Source organism: Equus caballus, chromosome X (assembly GCF_041296265.1).
Source record: "Equus caballus isolate H_3958 breed thoroughbred chromosome X, TB-T2T, whole genome shotgun sequence".
NCBI classification, from domain to species: Eukaryota; Metazoa; Chordata; class Mammalia; order Perissodactyla; family Equidae; genus Equus; species Equus caballus.
In genome coordinates this window covers 100,973,371-100,990,540 of record NC_091715.1, presented here as the reverse complement: position 1 = coordinate 100,990,540, position 17,170 = coordinate 100,973,371, and the positions used below count along the sequence as shown (strand labels likewise).

The 17,170-nt window shown below is 38.9% G+C and overlaps 1 protein-coding gene across 2 annotated transcripts in view; it reads left to right on the top strand.

Annotated features, from left to right (window-relative positions):
• LOC100060857 (nuclear RNA export factor 2) overlaps positions 1-931 on the top strand; it is a 30,956-nt gene extending 30,025 nt beyond the window's left edge. For both annotated transcript variants that reach the window (XM_070258709.1, XM_070258710.1), the window contains 2 exons: positions 464-524; positions 660-931. In XM_070258709.1, coding sequence (XP_070114810.1) covers positions 464-524; positions 660-704 — 106 coding nt within the window. In that variant the 3' untranslated portion in view covers positions 705-931. The remainder of the gene's footprint in view (positions 1-463; positions 525-659) is intronic.
• The last annotated feature ends 16,239 nt before the right edge of the window (positions 932-17,170 follow it).

The window sequence follows — 17,170 nt, the reverse complement described above, 5'->3', positions numbered from 1 at the left end:
CTGCGGTAAGGGGAGGAATAGCGAGTGATCTCTAATGGTTAAGGAGTTTCTTTTTGAGATGATAAAATTACTTTGGAATTAGAAGGTAGTGATGGTTGCACAATCTTGTGAATATACTAAAAGGCATGGAATTGTACACTTTAAAATGGTATGTGCATTATATCTCAATAAAAAATGATTGGAAACTTGTATTTCTAAAATTTTCATTTGTTATTTTTCTTGAACATCTTTATCAATATATATTAAGCTCCCTCGTTCTTTTGCACAGCTCTGTTTTTCAGTTTTGAATGCTAGTGATAGACATTTGGGTTTTCCCTGGGTCTTTCTTCATCATTACTCATAGTGCTCGTTCTGGTACATGCGTCCCAGCAAAAACGTGGCATAGATTTAGCGGTGGCACTGCGTGGTCAGCGTGTCTGTACTGCGATACTAATGGAGATCACCTGTTCTTCTCCCCTTCCAGGTGCCTTCAGGACAATGAGTGGAACTACACCAGAGCTGGTCAGGCCTTCACTACGCTCAAGGTGAGGTCTGGGAATCAAGTGGGTTAAAGCTGGATGTTTCTGGGCCTTCAGGAAGGCCAGGATGGTGGAGCCCAGTGGCCTGGGAATGAAACTCAGGGAGCTGGCCCTTCTGACGTCCTGACTCCTTCCCTCCAGACAGGGGGCAAGATCCCAGAGGAGGCCTTCAAACAAATCCCCTGAAAGGAGCCCTTGGATCGCGTCTTTGCCTTCATCCACGTCATCTTTGTTTCTCTTTTCTGCAGCCTACGGCCATGCCCATGCCTGGGGTGGGAGGCCTGGCTGACTGAGAAGGCAAAGTTAACTTGTAGGCCGGGTAGCATAACAACCTGAAGGGTCAGTTGTTCTGTGTATTTTCCCCACTCACGATTGCTGTTTATTTGCATAATAAAGAGTGACGTTGCACGTTGTATGCTGTGTGTCCTGGATCGCTCTTGCCCTGCCCCAACCGTGAGCCAATGGGTCCAGGACTGAAAGGCCCTGCCCTCTCCTCCTGCCCCCCATTCACCCTGGCAGTCCCTAGCAGACACATCAGGCTTGAGTCCATAGGTAGTTTGTCAGTAAATCCTGTGAGAAGGGACACACGCTGCTTCCAGATATTGGTCTTTGCAGGCAGTGTGAATCAGTCAGTTGCTCTGCCTGAAGGCCCGCAGAAACAAGCATGTGACCTGGCACAAAGGGGCTTCGCAGAGGATGCCTTCTGCCTGGTGAGGGCTGTGAAAGGAAGGAAGCTGAGGACTCACATATTTGACTTCTTATTCCCCATCATTTGAATGTATTCGAAGACCACACCACGAACAATTTTATGGTTTGCACACAGGGGAATGGGAAATGGGCCTTTTCACACCTCTCACCATGCTTCCATTTGTCTTCTCATCCAGGCACTGTACCGCCCCCTCCCCCTTCCTCAAGGTGGCCTGTGGGAGGGATGTCACTTTAGCACCTGAGAGGGAGGGAGAGCCAGCCTGTCTGCCCAGTGCCTTTCTCAGGGAGCTGACACCAGGTGCTCCAGGTCCATGTGTCTGAGGAGGTTCAGTCGTTCCTTCTCACTTCCAAACAACAATAGCATGTGATCTCACGTTCTGGTCAGTTCTGTGCAACCTTTCTCATTGACTAGCAATTAGTAGTTCAGAATTGCAGGCAAGAGTTGAAAGAGACACTTACACAATTCATTTTCCACACTTCTGTGACGTTTGCACTTTAGACGACAAGCAGGCATAAGCTTTGAAATGAAAATAACAGCAATAACAAATTTCAACTCAGAATCTTATAAATGATGACATAGGTGAGGTACCACCTGTTTACAAATTATGCCTCTATTTTTGGGTCTCACGTACTACCGGTATTTCCAACCACTTGCCACTTTTCCATTCTTTACGTATATTTACATGAAGGATCCATACATTGGCGCGTGCATGTCTTACAAATATGAACTAAGGGGATAATTGCCGTTACATAAGGAATAATTCCATGTTATTCTGTGTGGTGCCTCAGTGATCAACGTCTAGTCTCGGCCTTCTCACCTAGAGTACAGAGACCACAGTGCACACTTCTCAGCCGCAGCCTGAGGAATAGAGGCAGTCTCACACGTTAGCAAACAGTCGCACTGTCTGGCTCAACTCAGGCTCTCCGAGCTGTCTGAGTTCCCTCATGGGCAGGGGCATTGGAAACCATTGCATGGCCCGTCTACTTCGTCTCTTTACACCCTCAGGCTTCCACATCCTCGGGCTCCCTCCCTAGCCACCTCAGATGCCACAGTCTTCCAGTTACTCATTCTCCTGCCGGTTCCCTCAATTCCCTAGGGCCCATGACCTGGGCAAATGCTGACCCTGCTATCTTCTTCCTCATACAGAGGTCTCTGTGCAAACTGTCCTGCTGGACAGGTTTTTGGAAGTGTAAAATGAGGCAAAATGTGTGCTTTGCAAGATTGTTTCTGAAGATGGTGGCAACAGATACTCTTATACATTGTTTCTGAGGATGGAAATTAGAACATCAATTTCTTAGTGTCATTTGGAACAATTTCATCATATATGCATACATAAGTATGTATGTACACACATTTTATATATATAGAATCATATGCAGTTTTGTATCCATTTCATCTTAGTTATCAAATGCATTAACACAAAACTGTTTATAACATTCACTTTTTGTGCCTTAAGTTTTTGTAGGATGTCTAGTAAAAACTTTCTTTTATTCTTGACATTGTTAATTTGTGTGTTGATCGTGTGGAGTGTGAGATAGGAAGGCTGATTAGGAGGGAAAGCATAAAATGGGAGTCCCAGCCTGGAGGATCCATTGACAGCTGCTCTGTTCATTTCCCTGGGCCCTGGCACACTCTGCTTAAGGATAGGGTTGCAGGGAGGCTGGGGCTGTGGAATTCATGTAGGATTAGCTTCATGAAGAGGCATTATTTCCTGTATGTTCCTTCTTTTCCTGCCCATCAAGTACAAAGGCATCAAGTTCATGGACACCGCCAACAAGGTGCACTTATTACAAAGGATGCTGGTGGTGGTGAGTGGCGGGCCTCTCCCTGTCCCCCATCAGACTCAACATCTCCAGGGAAGGAGCCCCAGAAGTAGCTGCAGGACCTGCAGGGGGAGTGGCCTGATGATGCCCTTTTCCATCTTTCACGTCCAACTAACTTGTGCCTTCCCTTGGAATACCTCTGGCTCCTGTGTGGTACTCTCCACTCCCAGCTCTTTGTCCCAGAACTTGTCACTGAACTGATGCCCTTACACCTTGGATCCCTGCCTGTAGCTCCCACCTCCAGCTTTAGTGCATAATTGCTGATCTTCCTAAATATGGATTCCATTTATCCTATTTGCTTGCTCATAAGGCTTTAACGATATCGTTCACTTAATAATCACAGTATTTCCCTCCAGCCACTGCTCCTTATGATCCTCCCATCCTGTAACTCCTGTGTTGAAGAAAAGCAGTGGTTGGATGAGAATACTTCATCCAGGGCATAAACTTCAGACCTAGATCATGCAACATTAGACACTATCCTCACCTCCACCAAAATAAAATAAAGCAAAGAGAAGTGGTGTTTGGCTGTTCTTAGCACCCTAAGCTGCATCAAAGAAACATGGTGAAGTAACGGTGGGAGGGCTTTCTGGGAGTTGAGGAGAGCAAGTGTCCGTGACAGGGCCTGAAATTCTGCAATTGCAACAGGATCCCAGGTGTGATGGCTCATTTTATGTGTCAACTTGGCTAGACCATGGTACCCAGATATTTGTTCAAACATTATTATAGATATTTCAGTGAAGGTGTTTTCTGGATGAGATTAATATTTAAATTAGTAGACTTTAGTAAAATAGATTACTCTTCATAATGTGGTGGGGTCTCATCCACTCAGTTGAAAGCCTAAATAGAAAAAAGACTGACCTTCCCAGAGGAAGGGAGAATTCTGCCAGCAAGCTGCCTTCAGACTTGAACTGCAGGTCTTCCCTAGGTCTCCAGCTCCAGCCTGCAGCCTACCCTGCAGATTTTGGACTTGCTAGGTTCTAAAATCACATGAGCCAATTACTTAAAAAAAAAAAAAAGAAAAGAATGAACAACTATATGCCAACAAACTGGACAACCCAGAAGAAATGAAAAAATTTCTTACAAACATACAACCTACAAAGATTGAATCTGGAAAAAAATAGAAGATCTGAGCAGACCAATTACTAGTAAGGTGATTAAATCAATAATCAAAAGATTCCCAAGAAAGAAAAGCCAAGGACCAGATGGCTTCACTGGTGAATTTTACCAAACATTTAAAGAAGAATTAACGCCAGTCTTTCACAAACTATGAGGCCAGCATTAGCCTGATACCAAAACCAGAAAAGGACACTACAGGAAAATAAAACTACAGACCAATATCCCTGATGAATATAGATGCAAAAATTCTCAACAAAATGCTAGTAAACTGAATCCAGCAGCACATTTAAAAGATCATTCACCATGACCAAGTGGAATTTATCCCTGGGCTACAAGGATGGTTCAACAAATGCAAATCAATAAATGTAATTCATCACATTAATAACATGAAAGAAAAAACCATATGATCATCTCAATAGATGCAGAAAAAGTATTTGAAAAAGTTCAACATCCGTTCATGATAAAAACTCTTAACAAATTATGTATAGAAGGAAAATAGCTCAATGTAATAAAGGCCATATATGACAAACCCACAGCTAACATCATACTCAATGGTGAAAGTTTGAAAACTTTTCCTGTAAGACCAGGAACAAGACAAGGGTGCCCACTCTCAACACTCCTATTCAACATAGTACTGGAAGTCCTAGGCACAGCAATTAGGCAAGAAAAAAAAATAAAAGGCATCAGAATTAGGAAGAAGTAAAATTGTCTCTATTCACAGATGACATGACTTTATATAGAGAAAATCCTACAGACTCCACCAAAAAAACTGTTTAATCAATGGATTCAGAAAAGTAGTGGGATACAAAATTAACATACAAGAATCTGTATTATTTCTATGCACCAACAATGAATTATCTGAAAAATAAATAAAGAAAACAATCCATTTACAATAGCACCAATCTCTACAGTGAAAACTGCAAAACACTGATGAAAGAAATTGAAGAAGACACAAATAATTGGGAAGGTATCTGGTGTTGATGAACTGGAAGAGTTAATATTGTTAAAATGTCCATACTACCCAAAGTCGTCTATAGGTTCAAAGCAACCCCTATCAAGATTCCAATGGCATTTTTTACTGAAGTAGAAAAAACAATCCTAAAATTTATGTGGAACCTCAAAAGACTCTGAATAGCCAAAGCAATCCTGAGAGAGAATAACAAAGCAGAAGGTATCACACTTCCTGATGTCAAACTATATTATAAACCTGTAGTAATCAAAATAGTATAGTACTGGTGTAAAAGCAGACACATAGACCAATGGAACAGAATGGAGAGCCCAGAAATAAACCCAAGAATATACAGTCAACTAATATTTGACAAGGGAGCCAAGAACACTCAATGGAGAAAAGATAGTTTCTTTGATAAATGGTGCTGGGAAAATTGGATATCCACATGTAAAAGAATGAAACTAAGGCCCTATCATACATCACTAACAAAAATTAACTCTAAATGGATTAAAGACTTAAATGTAAGACCTAAGACCATAAAACTTCTCGAAGGAAACTTAGGGGAAAAACTCCTTTACATGAGTCACGACAATGATTTTTTGGATATGACACCTAAAGCACAGGCAACAAAATAAAAAAATAAACAAATGGAATTACCTCAAACTAAAAAGCTTCTGCACAGCAAAGTTTCCATGAACAAAATGAAAAGGCAATCTACTGAATGGGAGAAAAGTTTGCAAACCATATATCTGATAAGGAGCTAACATCCAAAGTATATAAAGATCTCATACAACTCAATCACAAAAAAAAATCCAATTAAAAAATGGGAAAAGGGCCTGAATAGACATTTTTCCAAAGAAGATATGCAAATGGCCAACAGGTGCATGAAAAGATGCTCAACATCACTCATCATTAGGGAAATGCTCATCAAAACCATACTGAGATATCACCTCATGCCTGTTAGAATGGCCACCATCAAAAAAACAAGGGATAATAAATGCTGACGAGGATGTGGAGAAAAGGGAACATTTGTGCACTAGTGGTGGAATTGTAAATTCGTACAGCCACTATGGAAAACAACGTGGAAGTTCCTCAAAAAATTAAAAATAAAACTACCATATGATTCACTTCTGGGTATACATCCAAAAGAAACAACATCACTATGTCAAAGAGAAGTCTGTACCCCCACGTTCAGTGCAGCATTATTTACAATAACTAAGTCATAGAAACAACCTAAGTGTCATTCAACAAATGAATGGATAAAGAAAGTGTGGTATATACATACACCAGAATACTATTCAGCCATAAAAAAGAAGAAAACCCTGCCATTTGTGACAACATGAATGGACCTTGAAGGCGCTATGCTAAGTGAAATAAGTCAGACAAAGAAGGACAAATAGTGTATGATACTTATATGTGGAATCTAAAATAAACAAACTTGTCAAAAAAGAGACCAGATTTGTGGTTACTAGAGGCAGGGGGTGGGAGGTGGGGAAATTGGAGGTAGGCGATCAAAAGGTACCAACTTCCAGTTATAAGATAAATAAGAACTAAGGATGTAATACACAACATGATGACTATAGTTAACACTGCTGTATGGCCTATTTGAAAGTTGCTAAGAGAGTAGATCGTAAAAGTTCTCATCACAAGGAAAAACTTTTTTTGTATCTATATGAAAGGATGGATATTAACTAAACTTATCATGATAATCGCTTCACAATATATGTAGTCAAGTCATTTTGCTGTACACCTTAAACTTATGCAGTGCTATGTCAATTATGTCTCAATAAAATTGAAATAAAAAAGGAAATAAATATATGTATACTCACACACACATACACACACACGCGTGCGCGCGTTATTGGGTCTGTTTCCCTGGAGAACCCTGACTAATATATCATGTAATGATGAAACTGCTATTCCATGGATCACACTTTGAGTAGCAAGGAACTAGAGAATATCTGACACACGGCACTTGAGGCACATGGCCTCGTGTATAATAATGCTCATTTCAGCATTTTTGGTGAGAGCAAACTGTAGGAAAAAACAAAACGTCCGTCAACAGTGGTCCAAAAAATACATTATGATTCATTCTTACAGTGGAATAATATATAGCAGTAAAAGTTAACGCTCCAGACCTATAGAATTTAGGCCATATATACATCTGAAAAATGTAATGTTAAACCAAATTATCAAATAGAAGATAAGGGCACCTACAGTGGGAAAAATATATATGTAACATTTTTTAAGGATGCTTTCATTCACAGTAAAAGTATAAAGCAATTTATGGAGACTATAAACACCTCATTCTGGTATTAGTTACATCTAAGGGGGAAGGAAGGATGGTGCAATTAAGAGATGGACTCAAAGCATTTGTCAAGTTTATTGCTTAATCTGGGTAGAGAGTACACAAATGTTCATGTTATAGATTTTTATAAAATTTTGTACATTTGATATGTTTGATAAGTAACAAACAAAGCATTTAGGGGCTGAAGTTTCTTTTATCATAAACGTAGTATATATTCATTTTACCAAATGATTAAAATACAGTTAACTACGGAAACGAAAACATCAGTAATCAGCAATCCCACCATCAATGGAAAAAAATAAACTTAACATTTTTTGTGTTCCGTTTCCTTGTTTTCAATTTGCTTGCATATGTGCACATATATTTATATACATTACATCAACATTTCATAGAACCATGGTATCATATATGAAGTTTTTATATTATTACTGTCTTGATTTTTTAATATTAAATCACATGGTATGGGAAAGTATTTAACTTCGATTTTTTAAAATGACCATTATTTTAGAGAAGTTTTAAGTTCATAGCAAAATTGAGGGGAAGGTATGGAGATTTCCCCTATACTCCCTGCTCCCACGCATGTATAACCTCTCCCATTATCAACATCTCCCACCAGAGTGGTACATTTGTTACAACTAATGAACCTACATGGACACATCATAATCGCCCAAATTCCACAGTTTACCTTAGGGTTCACTCTTGGTGGTGTACATTCTATGAGTTTGGACAAATGTATAATGACATGCATCCATCATTTTGACTTTGATTTTTATTAAACCTTTACAGCTGTACCTGTCCCATGGATTGAACAATGCATCTTAATCCACATCTGTGGAAATGCCACAACCATGTCATATTAAATCATGTATATATCTGGTCCGTTCATGAGCTTTCTACAGTCTTCCCTTAGTCTGTGTGTCAACCAGTCTGTTCCCAACAGTGATGAAATTACAGCACCACAGAACAATTGCATTACCTGGCAATGTGAATCCCATCCTCATGACTCTCCTTTTGGATGGCTAGGAGGAATAATGGTAATTACAATGAATGACGTAAACACATACTCAGCGCTGAAGAGGCCATGCACTGCGCTGAGTACTTTCAGTGTAGTATTTCATTTAATCTTCACTACAAATTTAAGAGGCAGGGACCATCCCGATTCCCACTTAACACAAGAGAAAAGGTGAGACAGAGAAAGAAAACTGCCTACTAAAGATTATGCATCCTGCAACTAAAGGCGCCCAAGGTCAAACCTACGCCCTGAACCACCATTTACGTACCGAGCATTCTTTTGTGTTAGGGCTGAGGCCAGCCCAGGGGAAGGGATTTACCCAAGGTCCTGTGGTTTGGAGTGGGCACAGGCCTCCTGAAGTCAGTCTTCTGTCCAGCAGACCTTTATTACTTTGTTCCCATATATGCTCTCTTTTTCTGAGACTCAGTTGAAAATTGCTCCTCCAGTATCAAACTAGAAGGTACAGGAAGGGGGCAGGAAATCACCTGGAATAAAAGCAAATTCTTTTCTTCCCTTTCTCAAAATTCTTTGCTTAATTCATCCCACAACACAGAAATGACACAAAGCTCATGCACTAGGTAAATGTTTGTACATTTCTCTTCCTTGGCTATGTTTCCAAATGTTCTCTATGACAGATATGCGCTTTGGTTTATTTATAAGTCTTATCTCTCACGGGAGGGAGGAGACAGACTGGGCAGTACTAATATTTGTCCAAGTCCTACAGTGTGCCAGACGTTTCTATAGATGTTCTCCTTTTCTTCTCACAAGAGCTCTGTGAGGAAGGCGTCATTTTCCCCATTTTATGGATAATCACGGATAGGCCCACAGATACTATATTTTTCCAGGGTCATGCATCGAGTCAGAGAGGAATGGGGTTCTCTCTCCTTTCCTCCCCACAATATACCATCGGTTTCCTTTTTCAAGAATGGGCTTCCAAAGCTTAAGAACTAATGGTTTTAAACTCTCCTCGAATTGTGTCCACGTGGTTACTCACTCAACACGATACTGATTACAGAGATGAAACCTTGTGCCACGATGGTCGAGCTGGACTCTGAGGTGTTAAGCGAGGCTGAGGTGAAAGCAGGGCTGTTGCTCTCTCCGGAGGGTGACCTGAGAAAAGGTTATTGACATTTACGCAAGGACTTTAATCAATAGGTACTTTATACTTTACCCCATTTAATCCTTACTGCTATTCAAGTCGCTGTTCATTGTTGACATTATTTAGATCAGGGTACAGGACTCGTGAGAAGTTAGGCAACTTTCCCCAGGAAAAAGAACCTTGCAAATTAATGCTCAGTAACTCAAAATCTAGAATTATACAGTGTCAATGTTTTTCAGCTCTGTCATGCTGGCAGGCAGTCAATGAAGCTAACTGTATTGTTTAGGGTTTCTCTTTAACAATGAGCTTTACTGTTTTTATATCTGAATATATACACATATATGCATTGTGTGGTATATATATATATATATATATATATATATATATATTGTGCGGTGGTCAAAAACACCATTTGTATAGCAAAATTTCAAAGTATAAAGTACATAAAAAGGTGGGAGAAAACATTTGCAACCTGTACTGCAGATGTGGGGTTTATCTTCAGCCGAGAGAGAAATGAGCCAAAGGTTACAACAAAGAATGCACATTAAAAGCAATACAAATGCCCAATGAAACACTTAAAAACACACCCGATCGTGTAACTGACGAAATGCCAAATGAGCTCGCATACTAAGTGACACAGGTGAATATCACACACAGAGTGACGACGTGTTTGTGAAAGAATATGCCTTTGTATTTTCACAAATACCTGTGCATTTTATTAAGATATATACTGAAAAAATCAACAGAATATGCATGTAGTGATTAATAATAACTATTTTCTGGTTGAGGTGGGAGTCCAGGCCAAAGGATTAATATCCTGATCTGTTAATTTGGCAAAATAAATAAAATCCCCAAAATGTTATTTTCAAATGCTCATTATGGAATACTCTTTTCAATAAAATAATGATTACCCCTATTCCGAAATGACTGCTTTTCCTTCTTCTTTCTTATTTTAAAATGTGTAATTCATATTAAGAGCTACCGTATTTAAATAGCTTACAGCCCTGTGCTGAGAAAGCTGGACAGTCCTGCCTGGGATCAGAGCAAAGAGGCCACAGTGCGCACAGATGTAATGCCCCTAGAGCAGTGGCCTGGATCTCAGAAGAAAGCAGTGGGTACCAGTGATTGTCACCTCCCTGAAGGCAGAAGGGACCAGTCGCAGCTAAGTAGTGATAAGTCCAGCATGGATGCCAGACCACCCCTTCCCAGGAGAGCATCCATAAAGTGTCTGTGCGGGGAGGAAGAAAGTAGATACAGGATTATGCAGAGGGAGGGTACTGCACTGGACACAATCCATTTGCAACATAATTTACAGACATAATTAATATGCCATTAATTTCCATGTAAGGAAATCTGAATACTGGAAGTCATGTGCACATGTCCCAACAGGTAATTCAAAGAAGAAAAATTAATGACAATCAAACATATGTAAAATTGCTCAACCACACCAAAAATTAAAGAAACGTAATAAACGGATTGAGATATATATATATAAAAATATATAAACAAGAAACAAAACTTAAGGTACAATATGATCTGACTTTTGAGAAATATATATTTTCATAAGAACATACATATATCATATTTTAAAATATAAACAATCGCACACAAATATATCTGGAGAATATTTACAAATATATTGAGTGGTTATTTTGAGGCAGGACAAAGACGCTGAAGAGGGGAGATACAAGATCATTCCTCTTGCAAATGTATGCATCTCCAAGTTTTTCCAAGGGCTTGGGGGAACATGTAAATTGATTTTTACTTAGAAAAATAACTAAGATAAAATTATGACAGTAGAGGATAAATCTAGTCCTGTTTTTATTTATAAAACTAATGCTGAGAAAATATTTTTCTGGACATTAATGGATGTTAAACCTATTGTAAAATAAAAAGGTCACGCACAGCTTTATATTTATCACCAGACACATACGTGCACTCCTTTAAGTTGAGAGAAGGGCCAAAGAAAACTTCCTGTCACAGGAGTTGCTATTAACGGGCTCTGTCTTCATCACCACATAATAATCCCTTTGTCATAGAAACCCCGGAGAGTTTCCTCCTGTGGGCTTCCCTCTTTCTTTCCCTCTTCCTCCTTCCTAGGCCTCTTGCTAAAAAGTGATGTCAAACTGCAGTTCTGGATTTGGTCACCAGATGGCACTGGCCTCCAATTTTAACTTTATTTTCCAATGAAAAAAGACTCATTTGGCAAAATGAACAAATTCTAATTTGAACGGAAGTTATGAAACAGTATGTAAAATAAAATCTTGATTAATTCCTTAACTCAGAAATAAATACTTTGAAAACACTCCTTATAAACCTTGACAATGAACTGTACTGATTTCTTCTTCATCAAAATCAATGAGATTTAAAGAGTAAAAGACATATGAAAAGGGACATGAACAGACATCTCTCCAAAGAAGATATACGGATGGCCAATAGACACATGAAAAGATGCTCACCATCACTAATAATCAGGGAAATGCAAATCAAAACTACACTAAGCTATCACCTTACACCTGTTAGAATGGCAAAAATAACCAAAACAAAAAGTGACAAATGTTGGAGAAGTTGTGGAGAAAAAGGAACCCTCCTACACTGTTGGTGGGAATGCAAACTAGTGCAGCCACTATGGAAAACAGTATGGAGATTTCTCAAAAAGTTAAAAATAGAAATACCTTATGACCCAGCCATCCCACTCCTGGGTATCTATCCAAAGAACTGGAAATCAGCAATTCCAAAAGTCCCATGCACCCCTATGTTCATTGCAGCATTATTTACAATAGCCAAGACGTGGAAGCAACCTAAGTGCCCATCAGCTGATGATTGGATAAAGAAGATATGGTGTATATATACACAATAGAATACTACTCAGCCATAAAAAGGGTAAAATCGTCCCATTCACAGCAACATGGATGGACCTTAAAGGTATTATGTTAAGTGAAATAAGCCAGACAGAGAAAGACAAACTCTGTATGACTCCACTCATAGGTGGAAATTAAACATAGAGACAAAGAGAATTGATTGGTGGTTAGCAGGGGAAAGGGGGGGTGAGGGGACGGCACAAAGGGTGAGGTGGTGCACCTACAACATGACTAACAATAATGTACAACTGAAATGTCACAAGGTTGTAAACTATCATAATCTTAATAAAAAGTTAAAAAAAAGATATATGAAAAATTGGAGGGAAAATTGTCCACATATACCTCGGGAAACACTTTGTATACCAAGAACTCTCCTGAACTAAGAAAGAACTAAATGAAAACTAAAAATCTTATAGAAAACTATAGGAATGCAATTAAACTTATGAAAAGATATCTAACAATAAACATACAAATAAAATTTCTGGTAATTTCGTCCTCAACTACAAAAGGTAAATTGCATGATAAGGTTTGCTGTAATGCCATCCTCACAAAAAAATGTGTGTATATCTGCTCACACATATCGTGCATCTGCCTGTATTTTGTATGCATATATTTGAGAAAAGCATCTGCAGAATGTGCTTTTCACCATTAGCAAAGGATAGCTCAGCAGGGGGAAAGGAGAAAGATACAGGATCATTTCATTTTCCACATATACATATCTCTGTTGTTTGATTTCTATCAATTACAAAAATGCATTAGTTTTATAATTGAGAAAAGTAAATGAGATAGATTTTTGAAAACAGGAAAAAACTTCTTATGATCTGATTCCAGAAAATGATTTCATATAAATCTACTCACCTGGAAAGGAATTCACAGTCAATTAAGTTAAAAAAAAATCAGATTACATGATGTATGCACAATATAATCCCAGTTATTGTTGATAATACACCTATGTGTATGTGTAGGTACATGTATAAAGCAAATGTGTCAAAAGGATGTGACCAAAAATAGCCACACACACACACACACACACACACACACACACAGATACACACTCCCTCAGAGACCCTCACATTAGTAGCTTTCTCTTCACGAGTCAAGGGTGGAACTTCCTTCCAGAAGCTCAGAGAACCAGGCAGCATCTGATTCTGCAGGAAGGCCTGCCTGTGATATTCAACCCACTAACAAGCCCTGTTTGGCGGGTCAGACCTAAGGCCCCTTTCTTCCCAAATTCTTGAAGATTTTGAGAGGTGTAATTCCGGCTCTGACCAGCAGGTGGCAGTTATCTCAACACTCGCTGCAAAGGAAAGGCATAAATTTTTGCAAAGGGAGATAAAGACAACATGAAATGAATAGTCTTAAATATATTTGAAAAAATAATATAAAGACTTAAAGCATATTTACAGTTTCATTTGTCAATGACTCCCAAAGCTGAGTGTCTCATAACCATTCATTTATTCAGCACACATATGTGGGACACTGCTGGCTCCAGCCCCTTTGTCCATCCCACTCTGCTCTCTGATGCCCAGATTCTCATTTCCAACTGCCCACAGGACATATTCACTTGGAGAAAGATGACTACAATTCCTTTCTACGTGTGGAGTGAGTGTGTGTATATTTCTCTGTTGTTAAAACTAAAGAGTGAAGAAACAAACAGGATAACTCACTAAATAATAAAAAGAAATGGCACAACCATCCTTTCCTCTTCCCAGCTCCATCAGGAAACATGTACTACAACAAGGAAGTACCAAAACTCATAAGTGTGTGTGCATTTCATGTCTCGTGTGTATATTTTCACATGCTCTTTATTACAGTTACGCTATTTATTTTACTTCAAAATCCCCTCACTTACATAAGGGAGGACTCTGGGAATAAAATTTATGACATTTCTTAAAGGCTTAGAATGTGCCAAACACTTTCTATAGTTTATCTGATATTCTCCATGAAAAATCCTGTTAGACAGGCTTTTTGTTACTTAGCAAGATCTATTTCCTTCGTTATTATTTTCCATTTACATGTACATACAATAAAATATCGTATATATGTACATATGGTAATAAAGATACAATTAACTGACTATCTGCAAAAACACTGCATTGATGAAAGGGCTGGGGACAAATCAAAAAGGTCACTCACTGCCCCTTGCCTCCGCGACCCCACCACACAATCATCCACATAATCAAAACCTCATGACGGAGAATAGTTGGGTGGAGGGCAAGGCCAACCTGAGAAACTGTGTGTATTCTCAAGGGGACAGACAGAGAGTGCTGGAGTAGACAAAGCCCAGATGCAGTCGGAGTCAATGAGGACGATAAACCAGATATACAGAGATAAAGGTACTACATAGTTTTACTCATCTGAGTGCACAGTGAGCAAATTTGGGCATCACTGTGCTAGAAGGTAATCAAATTGGAATTCTCAGTTTAACGTCCAAATGTATAAGTTCATATTCTCAAGTAGAAAGTCCATTGCCTTCTCATTGTGGACATTCACCTCTTCACTTTAAAATAACACCCTGTACTCATGCTTTCTGCGAAGTGATTTCCATTTCCACTGCATAAAAATGGATTGCCTCAATGGAAAAGCAAGGATACTTTTTATTCAGCCATATTTATTTTGAGAATTTAATAGATAGCATTCACAGTGAGACTGGGTGTTCTTTTTGTCAAACATTCCTTAAATAGGAATGAAGGCAACCTAACCTTGCTCTCAATTTGTATGGTCTGAATTTATATTACCCACAAGCAAATATACTGTCATTCAATCTTTCATTGGTGATTGCATTACAAAATATATAATTTTGTGAAAAATCATTCGGTAGGAAATTACATTTTTGTAAGCTTCCTGCCTAGTTTTGACAACGAGATTTTTGAACCGGTGGCTTTTTTTGAGTCAAATGATAAATAGGGTTCCCTCTTTGTAAACAATGTCCATGTATTGTCAGATAAAACTTTATAAATGAGGGCAAAAGGTGCCCTGAGTCTTTCATATCAATAGGATTTTTAAAGTAATATTCAAGGCTCAGCAAAGACTAGTGCTGACTTTCTGTATTCTAGACATCCAGTTGACATTTCCGCCTTCACCGTGTGAACTTGTAATTGAGATTCGCATGAGTAAAAGGTTACTTATTCCTAGTCCTTTTTCTGTAACATGGTTTATGCTCTTGCTTTCCTGATCTATGAAATGCAGACCATCACTCCAAGCCAAAAAGAGGACTGTGATCATTATACAAGAGCCTGTAAACTGAGAGTCCTGTACGACACAAGAAAGTGATATTTACACTACTCATGGCAGGTCAAAAATGAGAATCAATGTTATTTTAGGAAGGCTCTAGGGGCCAGCCATAGTGTCTCCATTTTTCTCATTGAATATCACATTTGCCCTCAATAGTTCTGACTTTTTGGTAAATATTTTCATTAATCTCCATAATAACCCAAGCAATAAAAAACTCTTCTCATCTCCTGTGTCTGGAAGAAGCATGCAAGGTCATCTTCTTTGTGTTTCTGCCCTTAATTTCATTCCCTTTCTTTTTCTACTTCTGATTCTCTAATTGACTTTTTGTTTATTAAAATTTATTTTGGGGGCCAACCCAGTGGTATAATGGTTAAGTGCACGTGCTCTGCTTTGGCAGCCCGAGGTTCGCAGGTTGTGATCCCAGGCACGGACATACACATGTCTCATCAAGCCATGCTGTGGCAGCATCCCACATACAAAACGGAGGAAGATCAGCCCAGATGTTAGTTCCGCGACAATCTTCTTCAAGCAACAAAGAAGATTGGCAACAGATGTTACCTCGGGGCCAATCTTCCTCACCAAAAAGAAAATTACTGTGAAATATTAATAAAATCTGTCTCTAGTCTTTTGATTTTACCTTATCTGGTTTTAGATGTCCTATATTCCTCCAATTAATATTAGTTTACAACAGAGAACAAAAATTGGTGATTTGAGGGACACAATTTTTTCCACATAATGTTTAACTTTTTAAACAGTTACCAACATCTAAAAATTGGAAGATTTCATATATAAATACAGCTCCCCGGCTTGTCTTGAAAAATAAGGTTTGACCACACAGGCCTACATTTCTACAGTCCCTCAAGGAAACAACTGGCTGGAGCTGAGCTCAGTCTCCTAGCCATTCACCACAGTTCTTACCACTCCCTATTGTATGGCTCTCCACACCGACACAGAATGTTAGTTTTTATTTTACTATTATTGCTATTGCTTTTCTTACAGTAAAGAGAAAACTGAAATGTTTCTTGTCTTCACTTAATCAATAAAAAGTGGAGGACGAAAAGACTGAGAATACTGTTCATTTCAAGAAAACCGGAGGAAGACCATTTACCTGTGGAAACAAGGGCTCTCCCCATGATTTTTATATATATGCTTGTTTCCATTATTTACATTACCGACGTGGCCCCCACTGAGTTTAGGCTTCCTGGGGTTAAAATTTTTCCATGTCACATCACTAATGTGCCACATAGCCTTTTTGAGGAGAATATGATAAATATGCACATTCTAGAATCTTTAAACAAATAAAGTACAAGCATATTTGAAGCAACTATTTAATGACAGGTTGGAAGAATGTTTGATAGGATATAATAAACTCTCATTTGCCATATTTGGTGCTATGATGTTTTCTTATCAGAAAAAGGATTATAGGGCCAGCCCTAATGGCTTAGGGGTTAAGTTCAGTGCACTCAGCTTCAGTGGCCCGGGTTCAGTTCCCAGGCACAGGCTTACACCACTCATCTGTCAGTGGCCATGCTGTCGCAGCT